The 26123-nt window shown below is 41.4% G+C and overlaps 1 protein-coding gene across 3 annotated transcripts in view; it reads left to right on the forward strand.

Moving 5' to 3' along the window:
- The window catches only part of LOC147021886 (aryl hydrocarbon receptor-like), a 170409-nt gene extending 149572 nt beyond the window's left edge, over nucleotides 1–20837 (forward strand). For all 3 annotated transcript variants that reach the window (XM_085892311.1, XM_085892310.1, XM_085892313.1), the window contains one exon: nucleotides 18578–20837. In XM_085892311.1, the coding sequence (XP_085748437.1) occupies nucleotides 18578–18673 (96 nt within the window). In that variant the 3' untranslated portion in view covers nucleotides 18674–20837. The remainder of the gene's footprint in view (nucleotides 1–18577) is intronic.
- The last annotated feature ends 5286 nt before the right edge of the window (nucleotides 20838–26123 follow it).

Consider the following 26123-nt stretch of genomic DNA (forward strand, 5'->3'; position numbering starts at 1 on the left):
CATCAGTTGCACAGCCGTCATTCCAGAAAATGATTCAAGCAGCATCCACAGGCTGCATACGAAACAAAAGCAGTTGTGCTGAAGCAGTTTCATGGCAAGGATTATGTTGGGCGAGTTACCAAAACAATTTAATGGGCAGTATTATGCTGTTTGGTTTTCGTTGTTGGCATGGAATGGAGGGAGAGCAGGAGATGGAAGATTGACAAATTCACCACAAGGAACAGGAGAATGGGTGGAAAGAGGAATTGCAGAAGCATCAGTAAATATCTTGAAGGTGGACAGTGATGCGATGGCACATGAGATTATTTTGTTCGAATATCAGCCAAGCTATAACTCACCTCAACACTTCCCCCCCCCCCCTTTTCTAAGCCTCCTCCTATCGGAAAGGAGAAGGCTTATAGCTGTCGTAGGGTTTCTTTGAACTACAATTAGTTTTTCATGGTACCACAGAGTTACTTAGACACCTGGGAGTCCTAAACCGCCATTTCGAAAATTATTGTGATGAAGACTTCCAATGAATTTTGGAAGACTCTTTAGAGGACCATGGATACAAATGATTGATCTATTGTTATCAGTATTTTATTATTATTCTTTCCACCAAATGTTTGTGGAAGCTGTAGCATCAGCACCGCTGCTCCGATGAAGGTGAAATTCACAGGAATGTTGCGGTGAATGGGAACTAATACGTATTGTTTCTGAGTTTTGATTTTGCAATCACTATGGCATCCAGTTTCGATTTAAGTGAAAACTTAAAAAAAATAAAATTCTCTGAAACTGCATGTGCTATCGATTATGTATCGGGGTTATGTATGTCAGGTTATGATTGACTACCCATGGTGCAAAAAAAATTCCATAAGATGACATCATCGGTGAAATGATTTGCCAACAACGTTTAGGTAAAAAAAAAACTAATTTTTCCGATTAACACAAAATATTTTTAGATCCTCGTGGAGGATCTTTAAGTCTTACTCACGTTGTTGTTCTTAATCTTCTTCTTGTGGACTTTTTTGTTTCACAACCTACAGTTTTCATCGAAACTTCCTGAAACTTGGCATATATATGTAAAAATACCCTGCGCAGACAGTAACCATCTCCGATTTTGAAAATTCCTCCGAGAAAAAAAGTTATGACGTCAAAATATCGCCGCAAATGGAAATCGCCGAAAGAATTATCTCCGAAACTAAAGGCCCGGTCACACCTTGACGTTTTAGCCAACGTATGCCGATTTTTGAATTTTTTTTCTAAAATGCTGGCACATGTTGAATACGTTATGGGTAAGTTTTGATAACATTGAGAGCACGCTGAAAAACACTGCCATACGTCGTTGTACGCTGGCTTTAAACGTTGTACTTTTTGGTTGTCCTCAAATTTTTTCATGCTTGAAATTTCACGACGTATGCCGGCGTATGACTCACACGTTCCGCTACGCTGGCCACAAGTTGTATGCACGGTCTGCGATCGTTGACAGACGTCAACACATGCTACTTGTAAGTTAATCATAAGTTGAGACACGCCGAGGTAATGTTTAGCGTACCCGAAACTTATTTCTAACCTATGATTAACGTGTTGTTGGCACATTACGCGATCGTTGCCACACATCGACAGACGTTACTTTTAAGTTTCTCATAGGCTGAAAGACGTCGGTATAATGGATCGTCCTTGCGTCAGCGTCCACGGCCACGGCCAGGACACTTATTTGCAGCATTCTTCAAACTTTTCTTCGGCATGACGAGGATGTTCACACTTCGATGTCTAGCTTGGCTATGATTCCAAATGTCCATCGGCAGCGTCTATTTAAAATAGTCGAGTTTGAGCGTTTTAACACGTTCAGAAGAAACGCTTCAAATTTCCAAACCCCAGCGTCAAAAAACAAAGGCGAGTGAGAGCAATTTAAATCGTTCATTGTAAACAATGAAAATAGGTGAGTGGTACCGTTTAAAAGTCGTTGAGTGTAAAAAAAATATCCAATTGTTGAGCGCAAGCGTCTACTTTCAATAGTGGAGATGCAGCCATTTAAATCATTGAGTTTATCATTTAACTCGTTAAATCGTTAAACGCAAGGACGATCCATCATAACCCACACCCTCCCCCTCACACTCACCTACTACTGCCAATATGAACAAACTAATACTAATACTAATACTAATACTAATACTGATACTGATACTGTTACTGCTGACATGGACATCGACTCAAAAAGGACTCGAAAACACTGTTGGGTTCCCCTTTTATGAACACCATTTTTATATACCAATTCCCAAAACCGCTGGGAACACGTCTTTATATGGCAGTTGTAAGCTAGAAACACGTTAATTTTTTTTTTGTCGACCGGAAGACATCAATGGAATACGTCTACATTCGACGATGTGTGTTGGCACTACGTAAAGAATTGGTTCAAAGCACGTAAAACATAAGTTAGAAATAAGTTTCGCGTAAAAAAGACATTACCGCGACGTGTTTCGACTTATGAGTAGCTTATAAGTATCCTTTGTGGACGTGTGTAAGCGTCCACATATCGTGTGTAAAACTTATCCCCATCGCATGCGGAACTTGTGTCATACGCCGAGTACGTCGTAAAATTTTGAACATGTTTAAAATTTCTTGACATACTCTACTTACTACGACGTATGATAGCGTACTTTAGCGTTGTACTCACGTATACCAAACTTACTCATACAGTATTTGACGTGCCCCAACGTTTTAGACACATTTTTCTTAGGTCGACATACGCTGGCAAGATCGCCAAGGTGTGACCGTGATGTTGACACTTCCATTTCTACGGCAGTTATGATTCGAATCGTTGTGCGTCAGCCTTTTAATAGGCTACGTCACGACATCGTCGGCGATGCGTGCAACGCGCTATGCCTAAGTTAGACTATCGTTGGGCATCGGTTGTGTAGGCCGACAACAGGTTCAGCATTCGTTGGTATAAGTTATCTATAACACAACGAAACGTTCTGTGTCCGTTACCAATGTGTTATACATAAGACCAAGTCGCTATGAATACGTCCGAATCTTCAAAAAAAAACATCAAAAGTTCAACGTAAGCCAGCGTTTTACATACATTTTAATACGTTGCCATCGCTGGCTAAAACGTCAAGGTGTAACCGGGCCTTAAGCAAGCTTTTTGAATTCTGTTTGCGGGAATCGAACAGGGCATTAGCTGAGGTGAATTACCGCACATATGATACATCACTATGACGTCATATCAATATTTATGACGTCATTCCTATTTTTTGACATTTTTTGTTTCACAACCCAAAGTTTTCATCGAATCTTCGTGAAACTTGCCATGTATATGTAGAAAGCCCACACAGACAGTAACCATCTCCGATTTTGGAAATTCTTCCGAGAAAAAAGTTAACGTCAAAATATCGCCGCTAATGGAAATCACCTATACCATTATCTCTGAAACTAGTTTGTTTCACAGCCTACAGGTTTCAGCTAAACTTCCTGAAACTTGGCGTATATATGTGCAAATACTCTGCGCAGACAGTAACGATCTCCGATTTTGAAAATTCCTCCTAGAAAAAAAGTTAACGTCATAATATCGCCGCTTATGGAAATCGCCTATACCATTATCTCCGAAACTAGTTTGTTTCACAGCCTACAGTTTTCAGTGAAACTTCCTGAAACTTGGCGTATATATTTACAAATACCCTGTGCAGAGAGTAACCATCTCTGATTTTGAAAATTCCTCCTCATAAAAAGTTATGACGCCAAAATATCTCCGCTAATGGAAATTGCCTAAAAAATTATCTCTGAAACTAGGCAAGCTTTTTGAATTCTGTTTGCGGGAATTGAACAGGGCATTAGCAGAGATGAATTACCGCACATATGATACATCACTATGACGTCATATCAATTTTTATGACATCATTCCTATTTTTTGACATTTTTTGTTTCACAACCCAGAGTTTTCTTCGGATCTTCGTGAAACTTGTCATGTATATGCAGAAAGCCCACGCGCAGGCAGTAACCATCTCCAATTTTGGAAATTCTTCCTAGAAAAAAAGTTGACGTCATAATATCGCCGCTAATGGAAATCGCCTATACCATTATCTCCGAAACTAGGCAAGCTGTTTGAATTTTGTTTGCGGGAATCAAGCCGGGCATTAGCACAGATAATTTATTGCAAACCTGATACATCACAATGACGTCATATTTGTTTTATGACGTCATCATTAAGATGACAAGGATCTTAGCTCATTCGAGCTTGTTATGTGAACTACACTACAATATGAACTTAAATATAAGTTTTGATTTGTCACATGTTCTGGCAATGACAAATAAAATAAAGTTGATGAAAATTGATAATGTCATCGAAGACACCATCTTGGAGTACTTTTCCGTGTTCGTGTACCCTAAAATAATTTATCCAGAACTGCTGCTCTGATTAAGTTGAAACTTCCCATGCAATGTTGGGGAAAATGGGAATTAATGCCATTTTTTTTTCTACATTTTGATTTTGCATTCACCATGGCAACCAGCTTGGATTTAAAAGAAAATTTAAAAACTCTTCTCTGAAATCACAAATGCTATCGAATTGATACTTGGCAGGTTATGATTGACTACCCACGGTACAAAAAAGCTTTTTAAGATGAAGTCATCAGTTACTTGGTTTGGCTGCCATGTCGGATTAAAGGTGAACACCATTTTAAAATATTCTTCTTCAAAACTGTCCCACTGATTGATGTGAAACTTGGCACACATGATCGAGCACCCTTGGGGAATATATATGCTGTTAACCATGACGTCATAGTTCACTTGGTTTGAAATTGCCTCATATTTGACAAGGGACGCTTGAGCCCCTGCATTACTGTTCGCAGTTTTAATTATTATGAGCAGTGTACCCACCCTATAGGTAATCTCATTTCTACAGGCAATTTTGCAACAAGTTTGTCTGACGCATACCTTTATTTGGGTGATGTAGAGGCAACTGACAGCTCTGTATAGGCAAAAAAAAATAACCCAGGTTACGTGCATGAAGGAAAAACTTACCTACTGCTTATAATTCAAAACACCTCACTGCACTGGAAAACGTGAGGACAGGAATACAGCACTGTAAATGCTAGAGACTTGTGATACCCTACCACACCTGGAGGTAGTGCTACATGACATATTTACATCGAGAATTTGCATCCCCTTCCCTTCCCCCACCAACCCCCACAAGATCATCGGCAAAGATAAAAACACCCCTACACATTAATTGAGGTGATCCTATGTAACAAGACTGGATATAATCATCCCAGAACTGTAGGAGTAGCGTGACAAACACACACACACAAACACACAACACCAGTCCATGAATTATATTAATAATTACTACCCTCGTCTGTTTGATTGTTACTTGACAAAAAAAAATATATATACATATTGACAAGAATGTTGATCATTGAAGTTTGTCTGTCCGCTCACCTTTAATCAGCTACAGGTCACAATTTTAAACAGATCTTCACGAAACCACCTCACAATCCAAAAACATGGACAAACTTCTATCCTGTTGTCTGAACTCTCTGTTCCTCATGTGTAGCAATGTCAGTTGTCATCACGCCAGTTGGCTAGGTGTGGGTACCTCTCACCTGTCATGGCACTTCAGCAAAAGACTTCTGCGACTCATTGGGCCAGACTCAATTGGTCAACGTCCTGAAACCGGATCTCAACCAATGGTACTCCGTCTCTTCTGAATCTGATTTTGACAAATTTCCCTGAAAATATCTGCTGTTCTTCCTTTGCTCCAATCGGTTCTTCTGACCACGTCCTTGTCAAAGTGGACATCTCTCTGGTGGATATTAGGGAAGCACCTCAGCGCCATCGAGTCTGGCATTTCACTCAGGCTGACTGGCAGGGTCTTCAAGCAGCCATCAAACTTCGAGACTGGTCTCCCATCGCTACTTTCTCCAACATCAACTCGTCCTGGGAATTTCTTCAAAGAAACTTGCTCTCCCTCATGCACAGATTTATCCCCTCTCATCTTCAGTTGTCCGACTCTTCCTCCCACCCATGTTTCACTGAAACTTGTGGTGAGGCAGTTGTCCTGAAACAACTTGCCTTTGCCTCATGAAAAGCAAATCCAACTGAGGAAAATCTCAGTTCCTTCCATAAAGCTCGGAACAAGTGTGTATCTACCCTCAGGAGGGCCAGAAAACAACATTTTTCTAATCTCAAGTCTGAACTCTCAAACCTCTCTCCCTCCTCAAAATCCTGGTGGCATCTAATCAAATCAGTTTCTGGTGTAAGTTCCCCCTCCATCCCCTCTCTTACCTCAAATGGCCGCACTGCTGACACCATGAAAAGGCTGAATGCCTAAACTTCATGTTTGCTTCGAAAACTTGTGTCCAAAACCCATCGCTTTCTCAACCAACCTTACCCAGTCACACACAGCTGTCCCTGGAGTCTGTGTCCTTTTCTCCTGACAAGGTGGAGAGCTTGCTGTCAAACCTCGACTTAGATTCTGCAACCAGTCCAGACGGCATCAGCCCACGTGTCCTAAAAACCTGCTCCTCTGCTCTTGCTCACCCTCTCTCTTTTATTCACCCTCTCATTTGCTCAAGGTCATCTGCCATCTGCTTGGAAACCAGCAAACATTACCGCTCTACATAAAAAAAGGAGCAAAAACAGATTCCTGCAACTACAGACCAATCAGCCTTCTCCCAATCATCAGCAAGGTTATGGAATCTATCATCGCTTCAGACATTAAATCCTTCCTCTTCTCCAATGGCTTGATTTCCGATCATCACTTTGGTTTCAGACCAGGTACTCTACCCTGGATATGCTGCTTCTGCTCACCCAACAATGGATGGAGGTCCTCAATGCCAGACATGAAATCCGAGCCGTATCTCTGGACATATCACGTGCTTTTGATATGGTCTGGCACCCTGCCCTGCTCACCAAACTCTCTTCTTATGGTATCTATGGCCATCTCCACTCATATCTCACAGACTTCCTCTCCTGTCGCAGCCAAAGTGTGGCCCTTAAAGGAATTCTCTCACCTCCTCTTCCTGTCCTGGCTGGAGTTCCCCAGGGCAACGCTCTGGGCCCTGTTCTTTTTCTCGTTTTCATTAATGATTGCTCTGACTCTCTGTAAAATCCTCTATCTCTTTGCTGATGAATTCACCCTCTTCCATACCATCTCTCACCTCCCTCAGACCAGCAAGCAGCAGCTTCTTCACTCTCTGCAGATCTGGATAAAATCACAAACTGGTCCAGCACGTGGACCACGTCTTTCAATACTGACAAATCTCACACTCTCACGATGTCTCTCCAAACAGATGGTTTGGACCCCCCCCCCCCCCCCGCCTCATCTACTTTCTCAAAAATCCTCTGGAAGAAGTCCTTTCATTCAAGCTTCTGGGTCTCACTAGCTGCCATGATCTTTCCTGGGAAAGTTACATTTCCAACCTGGCATCCAAAGCCAGTTACCGACTGGGCATCCTCTGTTGTGCAAAGTCCTTCCTCCGCCCACCTGAGCTCCTGATCACATACAAAGCTTTCCTCCACAGCTTGACGGAGTGCTGCTCTCCCTCTGGGCTGGTGCTCCTGCCTCTCACCTCTCAGCTTCATGCTGTGGAAACCAAGGCATTTCGGATCATTGGTTTCTCCCAAGGTGAACCTGAGTCGTTGCGCCTCTCACTCTTACCGTAGGCAGTTCAGTGGTCTTTCTGTTTCGGGTCAACATTGGCCGAAAGATCAAAATAGGCTGAATTTATAAAATCTTCAATTTTCATTCCATTGCCTTGAAATTTGAAGACATTTAAATATCAGGTCACCAAATTCAACCAACTATTATTTTTAAGGTCAACCTCGGCCAAAAGGTCAGCATAGATCGAATTTCTAAAATTGTCAATTTTCATTCCTCTGACTTGAAATTTGAAGAGCATTTAAATATCAGATCACTGAAACCACCTATTATTTTTGAGGTCAATTTAGGCCAAAAGGTCAACCTAAGCCAAAAGGTCAACATCTGCTGAAATTTCCAAAATTGTCAATTTTCATCCAATTGAATTGAAATTTGAACAGGATTTCCATATCAGGTCAATTAATTTAACCACCAATTATTTTTAAGGTCAAAAAATCAACAGGCCTAATTTCTAAATTTAAGAGATAGGGCCAAAAACTATGTGTTCTACCGCATGCCAATCTACTTTGTTCTGTTTTGCCAAGTGTCGCTCTTTGAGTGATTTTTCATTTGTTTGTTTGTCCGCACAAAACTTGAATGTGTTTCTCTGCAACCGCTTGTCGGATTGACACAAAATTTTCACCATATGAGCAACTACTCATGTCAGCTGCTTTAATGATAATTATGATATCATAGGTCATGTGGTGTAGCAGCCATGTTGGAAAAAAGGAAAAACTTTGGACCTCTGCACCTCCAAAATCACACAAAGGAAAAAATTTAAACTTGGCACGTGGCAAGTACTCCTCATGGGGAATGTGTGATAATTTTTTTTATGGTGTCGTAGGAGCCTTCGTTATGACATCCTAATTCCATACGTAGAACGCTACTTCTGATCAATATGAAAATTTTGTGGGTCATCTCAGGATAAATTGGTCCACAGAAAAAAAATTTGATGATGTCATCGGTCATGTGGTTTGGCAGCCATATTGTTTTTTTTTTAAACCTTCAAAAATCATCATCTCTGAAACGGCTGAACAGATCGAAGTGAAACTTTACACGTATGACCACCTATCCATAAGGAAGAAAACGTTCACACCGATGACATCATTGGTCACATGCTTTGGTAGCCATATTGTATTGCCCCTAAAACCTTTCAAAATCCTGTTCTCCAGAATGGCTGGACAGATCGAGGTGAAACGTCACACCCATGTTCCCCATGTCTTGGCAATACCAAGTTGTTTCTGAATAATTGATAGGTCACATCATCTGGCAGCCATATTGCATTGAGCGAAAATCTATTTTAAAAAACTCTCTCTCTCTTGAACCGCGACATCGATCAACATCAAACTTCATAATTATAATTTAGTGGTGATGGGAAATATAGGTTTTGAATTTCAACCCGATCAGACACATGGTCCGGCAGCCAGAATTATTTAATTTTTTGATCTGGGTTCTTTTTGATGTTTTTTTTTCTTTTGAATAAAGCTCACTTGGCTGTGCCTGAATCTGTTTGAGGGTAGAGGAGTAGCAGCTGAAACCCAAATCCTAACCAGGCAGCTCCTGAAGACTTCATCTTTGCTCTTTGCTTGTTCATATTCCTTCTGATTCCAATGGAGGACTGTACCATTTTGTTCTTCCATTTGATTTCAATTGGATTTATTTTAATCCCATTCTCAATTCAGTTGAATAACAATATATGTCATGGGTCTGGGTCAAATGTCCGATCAAAGAAAGGCAGGATCATAGCGGGACGTCTTGGTACCCAGTCATCACTGCCAGCAGTTAGAAGGTGGTAGTTCTCGTTATGGCTCTTATTAATTAAGTAACAACAGTACACAAAGACCATACAAAATATATGACACAAAACTACACAAACACCACACAAAACAAGTCCTGGTGAGGATCTGCAATCTCGGGTTGCTCTTGTTCTTGTTATGTGCAACTTGTGAATGTCTCAAGCTGTAGTGGAACCAAGGTGGGATTTGAAACGGCAAAGGGTTTATCTTGTGTAGGTTTTCTTGCTTGCTTCATGCAGCTTTTTTTGGCTGTAAGAGCATGGGTGTCTATGTATATGTATGTATATGTATAAATATGTATATATATATATATATATGTATGTATATGTATATATAAACACATATATATATATATATATATATATATATATATATATATATACATACAGTATATAACCAGGCGTAGTGGCGTGCGCTTGTAATCCGTCAACTCGGAGGTTTGGGTTGGAGGATCGCTTGAGGACTGGCTTCTGTGCTGGGCCGCACTATGAGAGGGTGTAGGGCAGTCCGGAATCATGGCGAAACCCAATCCTTATCCCTGTGTCGTAAGAGGTGACCAGGGTTGCGTCAGGAAGGGCATTCGGCGTAAAACGTGCCAAATCACTATGCGGATCATAACGGATGATCCGCTGTGGCGACCCCTAACGGGAGCAGCCGAAAGAAGAAGATATATATATATATATATATATATATATATATATATATATATATATATATATATATATATATATATATATATATATATATATATATATATATATATATATATCTATCGCCAAAAAGGACCTCTTCCATGGCATGGTGATTGTGGTCCCTTGTGTCAAACTAGTATTTGCTGCAAGGTTTCCAACCAAAATATACATAAGAAAAAAGTGTGTATCTGCCACACATCCCCCCCCTATTGAGACATCCATTACACAGTTTACAAGGGTTTTTACATTCAGAACCAGCTATTTTTAGTGTAACGTCTTTTTTTTTTTAGATCCTCATGGAGGATATCTAAGTCTTACGACTCACGTTGTTGTTCTGGTGGACTTTTTTGTTTCACAGCCTACAGTTTTCATCGACACTGCCTGAAACTTGACATATATATGTAAAAATACCCTGCGCAGACAGTAACCATCTCCGATTTTGGAAATTCTTCCTAGAAAAAAAGTTGACGTCATAATATCGCCGTGAATGGAAATCGCTTATACCATTATCTCCGAAACTCGGCAAGCTGTTTGAATTTTGTTTACGGGAATCAAGCCGGGCATTAGCACAGATAATTTATCGCAAACCTGATACATCACAATGACGTCATATTCGTTTTTATGATGTCATCATTAAGAGGACGAGGGTTTTAGCACATTCGAGCTTGTTTTTCAACTGCATTATCTTATTTTTAAAATATTAACTGCATTATCTTGCCCACCTCTGCACCGTCTAATCTGGCTTCATATCTCGGCCTAGCAATAAACTGCCATCCTAGTGTTTCACAGGCAGGGCGATTCATCCGTGTGTGTGTCATTTTCCTCAGGTGGACGTTAACCTGGACGTCTCATCTGCCTTTATGAGTTTATAAACATTAATGATCCCACGGTGTGCTTCACAAAGAGTCGGCAAGCTATCATTAACTGATTGACACCCTGAACAAATTGCAAAATTCCCCTGCTCTGTCGAGTATCCTGCTTCAAGAAGTGGCGACCCTTCCAGGATTGTGGCTCCTCGTCAATGAAACTCCATCAGCAGCTTCGTGCCCTTAATGGCATCAGGAGGATAATATTGAAAAAACAAAATGTTGTGAGACATTCTCTATGCAAATCTGTATCATCTTGCAAGCGCAACACGATACACATTTTTTTAAAATGCTTCCAACAAAAATTAAATTTCCAAAGGCAGTTTGCCCCAATAATATTGGAGAGGTTCCATGATAGAATCTTTTAATGTCCCTTGATGGCTGTCTGGCTGGAATAGGACTTTAGCTTGGACCTTTTGCGGCTGCTTTTAATTGCCTGCAGATGTGATATCTAGGTCATCTCAGGCCAAAGTTTCTGTAACCACCAAACTGAATTTTTTTCATCTCGTTTTTTTTTTCCTTTTATCAGTGTTTAATGTTAAATTGATTGGGAAAAATACAGGAAATGATTAATTTTAAAAGAATTCACATTGGAGTCGCTTCCAAATAAATAAATACTCTGGGAACACCAACACGTCCATCATTCTAGGTTTATGAATGTTATTATTTTTCAACTCTGGTCAGTTTTTTTCAAGTTTAAGTAATCACTTCATGACTGTGGAACCTTTTTTAGGCAGTGTTATTGTGTAGCTCACATGTATGTACACACAGTAGCATTGCAGAGCCTGTACAGTATGGGAGAGCATGGGGAATTGAAAAGTGCCAGTGAAGTGGCAATGTTCCAAACCCAAATATAAGCATGACAGAGTATTTGACGATGCAAAGCCTCATCTGGGCATATATATTACAGTATATCTGAGAACCAGTGCAGACTCTCATTCACTGAATGACATGCACAGCTTGGATCGCTTGAACATGATCTAAATTCAACATTTAAAATAAACTTCTGGTTAAAGCAGATGTTAAAATGTGAGGTTTAAATTGGTCAACTTTGTGTTGAACTGTGCATAAGGCTACCCATAGGCCTTTGTGCCATACAGATGTGCATTTTTCACTTGTTAGGCAACTTTATTTTCGAGAACGTTTTCGTTTTTCAAACAAACAGTATAATAGCAATTTCGTGCAGAAAGGGGCACATAAATCTTTATCTTGGACCACTTTATTTTAATTTCATTATCGAAAAAAACTGCAGTGTCACCCTGGTCCATAGATTATTATCCCCTGCCAACCAACGAAGTTGGCGGGGATATAGAAATGGGTTCCGTCCATCCGTACGTCCGTCCGTCCGTCACATTTCGTTTCCGGAGCTTAACTACAAATCCCCTCAAGAAATATTTACGAAATTTGGTACACATATCAAGCAAGTGGTGAACTGGTGCCTTTTGATATTTTCTAATTGATAGGTTACATGGTTTGGCAGCCATGTTGGATTCAAGAAAAATATTAAATAATGTTTTCTCTGGAATCACATAACCTAACGAAGAGAAAATTTGCAACTATCATCTTCCGTCATGTCTGCATACATAGGAAAAATTATGATGTCACAAGTCACATGGTTTGGCGGCCATCTTAGTAAATTTTTGAATGAACCGTTTATATTAAAGTAACAACGTGGGGATCACTTTGAATACAAGCCATGGGCATCAAGACCCATAGTCTGAATGTCCGTTTTAATACCCATTGAGTCATGGTAGTCACACACAGGACAGGAAAAACCTGTGAGATACACTATAAACCCTTTTTTAGTCAGTGACCAATTTCAACATGCCAGTCGCTCTACGGCTTATACAATGTTGCCACATCTCTTCTGCCAGGATGAACTTAAACACAGTCACTCTACTCCTACAGTGTACACCTGTTTCACAGTGTATTCACTGTTACAGTGTAACCGTGTTGAAAAGTGCAACAACTTTTCAATTAAGTAATCAAGAGAAATAATCTCTTATATCCCCCAGTTACATTAGGACAATGAGCAATCAATTAATAAAGAATAATGTTGAATTTAATGAGCAATCACTGAAATTAATGACAAATCATACAATATAAAAATTGGTTTGTGGGTGAGTGTGGGTGTGTTTGTGTTTTTGTGTTTGATATATGCACATCTTAAACCACTGGACTGAATGAGTTGAAATGTACTGTTTTGTTTGGGGAGTGCCTGAGAAGGTACTAGGTGTTAAAAAAAACAAATTATAGTTGCAGGAGTTCAGAAAGAGGGAGACAATGCAAATTCTCTGTGAAAATGTGTATAGTATTGTGTTGTGCCACTTTTTGTAGGAGAGTGTATTATAAGTCCCAGCATTTTACAGTGTTATAATAGTATCGCTGTATGAAGACCTTATAGAATCGAAAACTACTCTGCCAACTTACATAAGTGTTCTGTATTTTATGCACTCCGAATCTGCTGGACTAAATAAGTTGAAAGTCATGGTTGTACTCTGGGTGTGCTATAAATTTTCAACGAAGTTTGATTGGCCACCTCCAATTTGAAGTATTAGTTTAATGTTAAAGTGGGGAATTAAAATAAATAGTGGGTGAATTATCATAACTGCTAAAGCATTCCTGTACCGCTGGACAGAATAACTTGAAAACTGGATGTTATAGAATCAGGTCAGATCAGGTATGGGAGTATGCGCCAGAACAGCAAGTCACTGCGTCCACTTTCCACCAGTCCATACCCCAGGGGCCTCCCACTGGCCATCCACCAGGCAGATGCCTGGCCCATCCCCATCTCCTTGAGATGCCGATTAACCTGCTGCAACCACAAGGCACGTGGTCAGCCCGTTGGCCTCCTCCACTCACGAGACTCCCTCTCTGAGAGAATCTAGTGCACAGGATCAGGAAAATGAGCCACATGTCCATACAGCCGCAGTTGATGCTCACGGACTATGCAGGTAACAAATCTCATCCGAGTCTCTCTCAGCAACCGCTCGTTGGACACAAAATCCGACCAGCGATAGCCAAGGATTCTTCGAAGACACCTGGTACCAAAGGAATTAAGTCTCCGTCTCAGATCCTTGGTCAGAGTCCAAGTCTCGCACCCATAGAGCTAGACTGGAAGCACCAAGGACCTGAAGACTTGAACTGTCATTCTCCAGCACATGTATCAGCAGCGCCACACCCCATGCTCCAGTGAATCGATAACTTCCCAGACCTGACCCAGGCATCTCTTGACCTTTGGCTCACAGAAAGCAGAGACATGAATATCACAGTGAAGGTAATTTTAATCTCTCTGTGACCTCAACATCCTCGTCACAAACAGGTACAGACAGGATAGCAGCATCCAAGATGTCATTGAAAGTCTGGATCTTAGTTTTGACGCAGGAAACCCATAATCCCAGCAGCTCCGACTCCTCATTCAGCACCTCAATGGCCCCCAAAAGTATATCTAGTCTCCGCAAAGATGACTGCATCATCTGCGAAAACAAGGTCAGAGATCTTGACTTTCCCAAACAATGCACCGCAGCTTGATCTCTCCGACATCCTCCTGAGAATCCAGTCCATACAAGTGCTGAAAAGTGTGGGGGCCATTACAAACCCCTGACAAACTCCAGTAACAACTTAAAATAAGTCAGAGATGGTACCACCACATCTCACAGCACTCTGAATCCCAGAGTATAGTTCAGACATCAGATTGGTCAGTTTTGGTGGCACCCCATGAAGACCAAGAATCCTGCAGAGGGCATCCCAATTCACTTAATCAAACGCTTTACACAGATCAATATTGGCTACAAGCAGCCCCTGCAGAAACTCTCCTCTACGTAGGGGAAGACCCGAAGAGCAAGGATTCGGTTAATCGTTGACCTCGTTGGTGTAAAACCTGACTGCTCTGGATGCTGGTGCTCAAGCAGATGGTGGCGAACCTGATTAAGAATTATCTGAGCAAAGACCTTGCCCGGCACTGAGAGCAGCGTCACCCCTCGGTGGTTGGTGCAGTCTTGGCGATCACCCTTCCCTTTCTAGAGAGGGACAACAAGGCCCCTCTTCCAGTCAGTTGGAATGATGCCTGCGTTCCAGCATTTCCACCATTCCAGGAATGATGACACGCATACAGCATTTCCACCAGCCTTGAGAAGTTCAGCATGGATGCCACAGATCCCATGAGCTTTACCCCCATTTCAAACGGTTCATCACAGTCTGTTTCCACAAATGAAGGTGGACCAAAGCTGATTGGAGGGCCAGCAATAGGGATAGCAACACCCCTGACATCCAAATTGACAGCTGGTGGATCAGCCTAGTTCAGCCCCTCAAAGTAATTGGCCCAGCAGGCCTTCACTTCGGACTCCTCTGTCAAGAGCCCACCAACCTTTGCTCTCACTGCAGTACACCGAGGGAAGGGCTTGGAGGAACGCAATGTGCGAATTCCCCTGTAAACAGGACGAGAATCCCTTGACCACAGGTGATGCTCTACCCCCTCACAGATTCCTCGCACATCGGCCTCCTTGGCCACCCTTTAGTGCACGTACAGTTTTACACCTCAGCTCGCTAAACAGCTCAGCTCTGCTAGTCAATCTGGCCCTGCGACTCTGGTCAAAGGTATCCAGTGGCCCTTGACAGTCAAAATTATTCTTCGCCCTCCAGTGAGTTCCAAGACATCTACCAGCAACATCAAGGACGGTGGTCTTGAAGGCACTCCACAACTCTTCAGGATCCCACAAAGCCCCCAGACCCCCCAAATCTCCACTCAGCCTGTTCGCAAACTCCTCAGCTACCTTCTTGTCCTTGAGCTTGCCAACATCCAGCCTAGGCAGGGATGGTACCATTCTCCTGGATTTAAGCTGAAACTTCAGAGTTGCTACAACAAGCTGGTGGTCAGTCTTGAGGAACTGAGCACTCCAGTAGATCCTGCAGTTCTGCATTATCTTCCAGCGACCATCATCGAGCACAAGGTCGATTTCCTTTGCCACACCACCAGCGTTGGAATACCAAGTCCAGTGATGAGCTTGTGGGCGCTGAAACCATGAACCAGCCACCCTATGTCCATGACTTCTTACAAAGTCAAAGAACTTAGTGTTCTGGTTCACAGTTCCAAACCCATGGGGACCAACACACGTATCATAACCATCCCTACCAGTTCCAGTCGATGCATTGAAATCCCCCAAGACTAGAAGAGTATCTCGCCTGGGGCACTGATCAACCATATACTCGAGCCTGGCATTGAATGCGTCCTTCACGGTGAGGTCACTTGCCTCAGTCGGAGCATATACAGAGACCAGGGCAATGACACCCAAGGAGTGACGAATCCTTTGTCTCATAATGCACTCGTTGACCGGTGTTACCTCAATTATCATTGGAGTCAGCATATTGTACACAGCTACAGCAACTCCTTGAGCATAGAGGCACCGTAAAACCCTTCATTGCCAATCCTATCATCAAAAAGTTGGGGGTCCCGAAGGCTTTGCCCCAATCCCATCGTCTGGTGAGCTGCCCTGCGAAGGGAAGCTGCGCAGGAGGTACTCCCACGGAGTGGGTTTTCAGATGTTTTTTTCATGCTTTGAGAATGTTTTGCGGAATTAAGGGTTTTACGGTGGCCCGAGTGCAAATCCTACCACCAACTTCCTACTAAGAAGTTACCCAACTGCAGGAGGACGGCAGACAGTTGGGCACGAGATATGCATGGTCGTTGGCTCACAAGGAGCTTCTCCGCCCTTTGACAGGTTTTTCCTTCATCCTGCTGGGTGTCTATGTCATACACCCCCCTCACCAAGAAACTTGGTGGGGGCGGTTTTGTCTCTGACAACCCGACCATGGAACAGGTTAGTACAGGTTTACATGTTACCTGTAGCAAGTCACAGATCTAATCTGACCTGACCTGCACCCAATCTGACCTGACAAACTTAAAAGGTGCCTTCAATATTTCCCAGATAAGAAAGAAAAGAAATAAAGATGAATAATCAAGTGTTGAATCAATCAAATTCAAAATAGAATCAAAATAAAAATGACGTTTTTGCCAAAGCACATCTTCACTTTTGTCCCCAAATTTCAGCTTTCTAGCTCAAATGATGGCTGAGATATCGCCCGGACAAACACGAAAACAAACAAGAAAATGAAAAATCACTCGGAGTGACCCTTGGCGAAATGTAACAGCACTCGGTCGAGCACACACTTCCGCCAGGCTGAACCAGTTTAAATGTTGTATCCCACCGATAGGTCGGATCTGAATCCGAACCTTCACCAAAATCGAATGGGCTTGTCTTCCACCTCGTTTTGTCGCAAGTGGTCCACAGATTTTCGAGATATCAAGCTATCCATATATTTTAGCCCCATCTCTCAAAAGTGAAGAATCATTTAAAAAAAATTCTCGTATCCTGATCCGGATTCGGATCTTCACGACAATCGAATCAATTAGTCCTTTTTACACATCCAACATGCCCACCAAGTTTAATCTGAATCCGTCCACAACTTTTTGAGATATGTAATATCCTTTTTAGCCCCATATCTCAATGGTGAAGAATCATTTAAAAAAATCAAATAATTATTCTATCTGAATCCGAATTCGGATCGTCATCAAAATTTAAGAGATTCAATCTTGTCACACACCCAACCTGTCCACCAAGTTTTGTCCGAATCCGTTCATAATCTTTTGAGATATTGTGCTATATATATATATATATATATATATATATATATATATATATATATATATATATATATATATATATATATATATATATATATATATATATATATATATATATATATATATATATATATATATATATATATATATCGGTTTTGGCCATATCTCTCAATGGTGAAATATCTCTAAAAATTCTCAGATCCAGATCTGGATTTGGATCTTCACCAAAATTAAGCGTTGCTGTCATTGGCCGGTGAAATACATACACAAAACATTTTAGAAAGATTGCTTGAAAACTGTGGCCAAAGATCGTGTGACAAACAAACAAACAGACAGACAGATAGACAAGCGCTACAGAGCAACATTTTTGGCAAAAAAAAAATTTCGCCAAGTAACAAACAACCGGAGTAAAAGCTGAGTACTCCCTCCCTTTGGCGCCCGGCGATGACGTCGCCTGGGTATGGATTTGGGAAGGAGCGGTGTACAAAATGAGCTTGTAAACTTTGTATCGTATGAATGTTCATGGCGACATATCACTGGATATCTTTGAGCATGCAGTACCTGTTTGACTTGGGGAGGTGGAATGCAGAGAGGTGTATCCTCTATTTTAATTTACCAATTAATTCATTTTGTGAATGTGGCTGCTGCTGGTTAAATCATTGCTGGGGTCACAGCTGTTCCACTGATGCAGTGCCTCTTGTAGTTTAGAGCAGGATTTTGTCATTTGTTCATGGTGCCGGAAATTGCTCGCATATTCTTTGCGAAGAACACCATGGGATATTTTACGTCCACCAACTTATGCTTGTGTGCATACATACACGTATGTCCACCAAAACATACTTGTGCTGGTATTTTTGTTTTACAGGCTCATTTGCTTTATATAATTTTCTTTATTCTCTAATTGTTTTTGCTGTTCCTTCTCCTTTGAACTGCATAATCAACTTCATGGTTTCTTGTTTTTACAGGCAACCAGCATTCTTGGATTTCCAGACAACGTGCATCAGAACTTAGAAAAACGGGCGGTTGTTTCATATTCATTCACCAGCAACCAGTGTGGATGAACCGGACTGGCCTGCTGTTTTGTCGTGCTCATGTTAGGCTGCCTGAGGCTCAGGAAATCAAGCGTGATAGTGTCATTTTTCAGGAGTAACTGCCGAGCCAATGGGCCTTGTGTTCTGCCACATCTTTCAAAAATGTGACGAGGTTAAAATGTCAAGGCGTTTGATTAACCTTCTGTGCCTTACCTGCCAGGTTGAATCTTTGGGTATCTAACACTACGTCTGTATACTCCGTGAGCAGAAACACATCATGTACTCTTCCTTTAGAGTTTTGACTGTTCATTTGATGCTCAGCACTTACTATGCTGCGTGATCTTTTCAAAACCCAATGTTGTTCGTTAAAAACATATTGGATTGTTTTGTGTGTATATAATGTATCCTAATGTATGTCAAGCATTCATATGAGTATACAGCACACCAGCACTTCTTGAGTTGCATGTGATTCTGCCACCTGACAGTAGCAAAACTGTGGATATGCAAATGCATGGTGGAATTTGCATATCATAATTGTTTTTAGAGTTTATAATTACATTGTAAATATTGCATTTTCGTACTCCCATACCTTATGGCATATATGTCTCGATTTTTCTTTTTCACGTGCTATGAACTTTCAAAGATGATGCAGCATCGACTGCTCCTTGTGTTGATATGTATTGTGTGTTACAGTACTGGCAATTAGAGGACGCAGACCTTAACAGGGTGTCGGAACAGGTTCTCTGCACAGGATGATGAAGCATGCGGCTTGAACTCGATTCAGAGATCACAACTTTACGTTGAAACTTTTCTGATGCGGCCTTTGGGAATAATATGAAAAATTATTGTTTTTGACAGGTTTATGTTGAACTTGCATCGAACAATTCGAAGACAAGCGTGTATTCAAATGAGACGATGCAATTTCCTGCAAAAGTGCATTGCAGTGCAGAAAAATCCTGCGACGCGCAGTCACTGGCTTACGCAGCCTCCTAGTTTATGTGGCCAAAACATTGTTCAAGATTAAGAATTTTTTGAATTAATTTTTGTTTTTTTTAATCTTTGACCTCAGCCGTCTTCATTGGCCAAATTTGTTTGGCAGAATTTGCTGATACCGCATCAAGGTTTTTTTTTTTTTTTTTCGTCCTCTGCATTTATATGGAGTATGTTTCAAACCCCATTCCTTATTTCCCTCTCTAAATCCAATCTCTCAGTTTAACCTTCACTCCCTCTTATTCTCTCATGTGTGGAACCATCTCTCAACATCCGGTCTATCAAGCCGTTCCCTCCACTCTTGTAAGATGGCTTGGTCGTCACCATCTCCGGACATCTCGCATTTCCACTGCCGAATTGTTGTTTTTTACTCTTACTGAGACTGCTACTCCGGTCTTCCTCGCACGAGTACCGCTGTGCTGTTTTGTCCGCACGCCCCTTGTCTGCCTATTCCCATCGGCCGTGCTGTTGCTTTGTTGCCGTTGTGATGCCTTCCTTCGTCCAGCTCTTCCATACATCAACACCTCCATTAAAAATATTATCAAAAAATACATAGGTTAAAAAAATAGTATAAAGTATTTGTAAAACGATCACAGATGCGATTGAATTTACATGTCGTGCAACAGAGGCACCGTCCCATTATGACACATAATGTTACTGGAGGAGAAATTTCTGACATATTTTTACATTTTGAGCTCCATTTTCCCTTCAATGCCGTCGCTGTTCCAGCCTTGCTCAATGATCTTCAAAGGACGGTTGGGGGGAATGATGGTTGTAGTTTGAATGAGTAAAATTGATACAAAGATCTAAACTTGCAAACTTCGTGCTTCACCATGTGAGAAAGAATAGAGCTAAGTATAAACATTTATTTGCACATTACAACGCAAACGGCTGTAAAGCAAGCACAAGCTATTCTTTCTTTCTTCAATGTCTAAGAGTGATTCGTGCACAATTTTATGGCATTTTGGGGGGGTCAGGGAAAGGGTGGGAATGGGGGGTGGGGGTGGGGAGGACTGGGATTAAGCATGATTATATCTGCTTGTAATTCCCTTTCCGTTTGTATTCAGATGCTTTGTACATTATGCAGTCGTGAAACACTGCCTCTGTTAACACATTATCATATTTTCTTGGTACTATATAGGAAGAAACCTGTACTTACCATGTAGGATCACATTGCAGTATTAAAATGTTCACTTAAACCACATCATGAGAACTTTCCTCAATGCTGATTACTTAATTTATTAATTTTATCTGTATGTGAATACATTCCACATGATCTTTCGAGTGCAATTGGTGTTGGCTTAGCGGTTAGGGTGATTGCTTGGGATCCGATCAGGACCCTAGAATCCTGAGTTTAAGCCCTGTTTCCGTTAAATTAACACCAGGGGGTTGACTCAGCCTGTCATCCTTCTGAGGTCGGTGAAATGAGTACCCGTGTAGTTGCCAAAAGGCTGCACACCAAGGGAATTGATGGATTTATTAAATCTGGTATTGGTGTGGTGCAGGCATGATGGGCCGAATGGCCTCGTCCTGTGCATAAAAATTCCTTGTAAATCCTTGTGATGTGGTGCACTGTATTCAGTAAACATCACACCTTGCAATTCAGCAATACAATTTGTGCTATAATGCATTGAAGGTTAAATATGGATGAGGATGAGGTTCAAGATTGAAGTGAGCTTTTTATTGCAGAATATTAAAAATACCATCTCTGTGCTGAAATTTGGTGCAATGATATCTACCTGGAGTAACTCAGACAGGAAGTGAAATTGATGCCACTAAATGCATTCTGGCTAAACCCAACATGGCAGCCAACAAAGTCAAGTGTGCCACACAGCAGCGGTATATAATCAAGTTCCTTGTGATGGAGAATATCAAACGAGCTGCACTTCACAGGAGGCTATCTGCACAATTTGGTCATGCATGTCTTTCACATAGTTGTGAGCTTAAGTGGTGGAATAAGTTATTATTCGTTCGTATGCAGCACAAAGTTACAGGGTAGCATTATTTGCTGAGGGTGCGGCTGTGCGGATGATGCAATGCCTGCCCTCTGGGGGTAAGGCAGGAATTTGTAATTTGTTCAGGGGGTTAGCGATAGCTCATCTACTCATGGTGAAGTCTACCATGGGTTCTTTAACATCTACCAACGAATACTGACAGATGGGATTCCCGCTTAACGTCGTCCATCCAAGCGACGACACACACATTGATAAATCATCCTGTAAAACAAGGGGATGACAGTTTGTACTTTATAGCTGGGTCGGGATTCAAACCCAGGCTAAACAGCTTCGAGGTGAGTGCGTACCTCGAGGCGTGGAATAAGTTTTTAAAATGGCCGTGAATTGGTGAATGATCTTGAGCATTGTCACATGCATCCAGCTGTCGTTCAGCAAACATTCAACATTTTGAGCTGTGAAGTTTGGGAGAATTGCCAGATTATTAAACATGATGATATTATGGAATAATTTGATGTGACAATGGAAAGTGTGGATGCAAAACAGTTGTTAATTTTCACTTGAAATTTCAAATGTTAGTTCTGGGTCAGTATCGAAGGACCTAATGTTTTCAGCAAAAGGCAACTCGTTTGGCCGTTGCAGTAGAAAATACTCGAATGCTCCCAGAGGGAGATGTTTTTTTTTTTTTTCAAGAACATTGTGAGATGCGATGAGATCTGGGTCTAGGGTGTCATACCAGAGTGAAAGCGAATCAACATGGAGTGGAGATATTCTGTCACCACCACCACCACCAAAATGTTAAAGGTTGAGGCAGAAAGCTTTCAGCAAACGTTTTGGGTAATTGAGTGAGAGAAAACAGTCAATGCAAAGTATGCTATTGACTTGTTACGTAATGACGTAGAACAAGCAATGCCAACTGCGCAGACAAGAGCCGGTACGCTGTCTAAGGGTGCGAATTTACTCCACGATAATGCTTACTCTCGCTTGAAAAATGTGACCACGACTATGATTCTCGCACAGATGGGTTGGAAAGTTATCTAAATTATCACCCACACCATTCCGACCTATCACCTTGTGATTTTCATCTCTTTGGACAACTTAACATCCGGGTGGCATTAAGGTTTATGAATAATGAAGACATTAAAGCACGTATCATGAAATGGCATCGCACACCCATCCCAAAGATTTCTACGAAGATGGTGTCGAGACATTACCTCATTGATGAGTCGAGTATATATGTGGACAAGGACAATACGTTGAGGAATAGGTGAAGTTTCATGAACTTTCCTTTTATTACTTCATTTTTATCAAATAAAACCTCCATGTCAATCGGGAATCACAATCATAGCTCCTTCATTATGCACTCCAAACAGTTCTCTTTCAAAACAAAATTTCCATCATTGGTCATTTAGAGACTACATGTACAAAAATGGTGAAATGTTTAGTCCACCTATCCACTCTCCTCCTTTTCTGACATCTTTTATAATCTGTCTTTTACTCCCAAGAAACTTTCCCCCAACTCCTCACCTTTCCCCTTACCTTATCTTTCTCAGTATCCCAGCCCCACAATGCATCTGGAATATGTACATTCTTCCAGCAAAATTCTGTCATTTGCATCAAGGCAAGCTCTTTTACACTCTGAATTTAACACTGCCTATCTATCTCAAGGAAAAACAATGAATCGCCACTTCACGGCAGGATTGCCTAGAGGTACACACGCTCACTCTTAGCTGTCTAGCCTGGGTTTGAATCCAAACCCAGCTATAAACTGTCCTCCCGGTGTTTCACAGGCAGTGTGATTCATCAATGTGTGTGCTGTCTCTCGGATGGACCTTAAACTCGGCGTCACATCTGCTGGAATCCCCCCCCCCTTTCTCCCCCTCTGCACTCTCCTATCCTCTCTCTCTCTCCCCTCTCACCCCCCCTCTCTCTCTCACCACTGCCTCTCACCCTTATCCCTCCCCTCCATATCTCTCCTACCCTTCTCCCTCTATCTCACACCCCTCTCCCTCTCTCCCACTCTCTTCCCCTCATGCTGCCTTCCCTTCCCATCACGCTGCCTTGCCAACACCTCTCCTCACATTTACCTACTCCTAACCCCCTTCCCCTCTCCATCCCCATGGACATCTCCTAGCGGTCCCCACATGCTGTATTGACATGCTGATTTGATACACCCCATTTCGTTCAATTCTGTACTATCCCCCTCCCGCTACAAGTACTCCCCCCCCTCTATTGAGTATTGTGCCTGATGAAGCTGGCTGTGAAGCTGGCGAAACATTGCCTAAGACTTTGTCTGTTCTTGCCTTTTTGCTCAAATTAGCGGAGTCGATCTAGTTTTTAGTTCGCCTGTTCAAAGAATAGAGAGCGATAGCGATACCCCCGGCGTCAGCGTGCGCATGAAAATGGTAAAGTTTTTGGTGCAAGTTATTTCCTTTCTAATGTTTTTATCTACCGCACTATTTTTTTTTTTACTGATTACAATATACAAATACATATATTGCTTTAAAATTATTTGGATCAGATTTCACTGCAATGCTTTATAAAAATAATATTATTAGACTAGTCTTTTAAAAACGATAAATGTATAAACAGGCGAGCATTGGGTGGCTTTGACACCAACTCTCTGGTTTACTTTTGGTTGGAAGCACCTTCTTATTTGATTGATATATATATATATATATATATATATATATATATATATATATATATATATATATATATATATATATATATATATATATTATAATTAGTGGAATCCTCGAAGCATCGCCTATCCTTTTCAAAACATCAAGTCTCATTTGGCCCAAATGTTGCTGGTTATAAATTTTGGGCCAGATTATGCTGCACTGATTTGTGCTTCTACATCAACTGAAGGCCTAGAACCGCTGAAGTTTGCAGCAGGCCAAAGCAGAAGTGCACAACAACCCACTATCTTTTTCTAGTATGAAGAAATAGTCATTAACAATATGCCTGATTGATCAAATCAATGATGTTTTTGCACGGCCTTGACTTTGTAAACATGATCTTCTTCCAGTCGAAACGGGAGCTCGAGGTGGGAAAAAAAGAAGAAACATTTGGCAAAACATGTGAATAACTTCAGTTACCACTAATTTAATGACCTCTATTATTTCCACATTCTTGTGTGTTCGGATGGGGAAGCTTTTTGGCTCAAGACTTTAAAGAACCTGCTCAGCAGACCTGATATATTGAAGGTGTCAGGAATTTGGCCAGTGTGTTGGGGATAACTTGCCAACTCTTCAGGAAAGACTTTATAAGATCTTTAACGTCCACCAGCGACCAGTGCTGGCAGTCCTACAGCTTATCATTCTTACGACGGATGGCACATACATACAAAGTATCAGGGTGTCAGTTTATAGCCGGGTCGAAGTTCAAATCCCGGCTCCACTGCACAAAAGAAAGTAAGCGCATACCTTTAGGTTATGCTGCCATCCCTTGGCAAAGAAGTGGATAGACGTACAAAGAAAAAAAAAAAAACCAAAAGGCATTTTGTGCAATTTTCGCTTTGGTCTTTGACAGGTTGATTTGAATGTTTAAGACTGTAAGGTTACTCATTATATGGACATCTTAGCATGATAGCCATCAGATGATCAAAATTTTATATGAAAAAGCAACTTGGGAAAGGATGAGCAATGCCACATTAGGATTGTGAAAACCAAGGAAAGGATAGGAATCATTTGGAGAGTGGTGGGTGGATAAATAATCCAGAGAACCGCAGGGGAGCGGTTTAGGGAGCACATGCTATATATAATGTCCTTATGTTTGCAAGAGCCATTGGAATGAAGTTTGCGAAAGCAGTGCATGTCCATGGTAGCCAAATGTCTTCCTTTGTAGAACATAATTCAGAGCACTTTGTGATACATTCAAAGACCAAAAACCACTTCTGTAAGCCATCATTTTCCATATCAAAACTTTTCCCTTAAAATTCAAACCGAGAGATTGGAAATCACTATAGATCCAGTTTTACAAGGTACTTGGCAAGCCAAACTGGTTTTTTTTAATGGATATTGATGCTCGTCAAAAAGTTGAGTGGCAGGGGAAAATGACATCACCAACTACAAATTAATGATTGTAGACAACCAACAACTAACAAGAGTTTTTTCACATTGCAGTGCTAACTTACACTGGATGAAGTGGGCGCGGTTCGACCAAGGGGGAGGATATGTTTGCATTCTTGACCAGAGTGGGTGGATTAATACACAGAAAAACAGGACAAAATTAGTAGTCTGTGAGATGGGCGTCGAATTTGGAGCTTTGGCTACCAGAAAGAGTGGCAAGACACTACTGTGCTTTTCAGCTAGCCTAGTACCTGGAATGTCTAAAAAAAAAAAACAGATGTGATGGACATCTGGGATCCACAGCTCATCACCTTTTTGGCAGCCATTTTCCAAGATGGCCACCTATTTGTAACCTATCTCAGAAAGTTGGCTCTAACTTTTAATTGGTTGATCTGAGGCATATGAAACCTCTGACTAAATGTGTTCAGTATGGAATTTAGCACATGACAAGCGTGCTATATA

The sequence above is a fragment of the Eptatretus burgeri genome, chromosome 8, assembly GCF_056783735.1.
Source record: "Eptatretus burgeri isolate ZD-2024b chromosome 8, Ebu_testis_v1, whole genome shotgun sequence".
Lineage (NCBI taxonomy): Eukaryota > Metazoa > Chordata > Myxini > Myxiniformes > Myxinidae > Eptatretus > Eptatretus burgeri.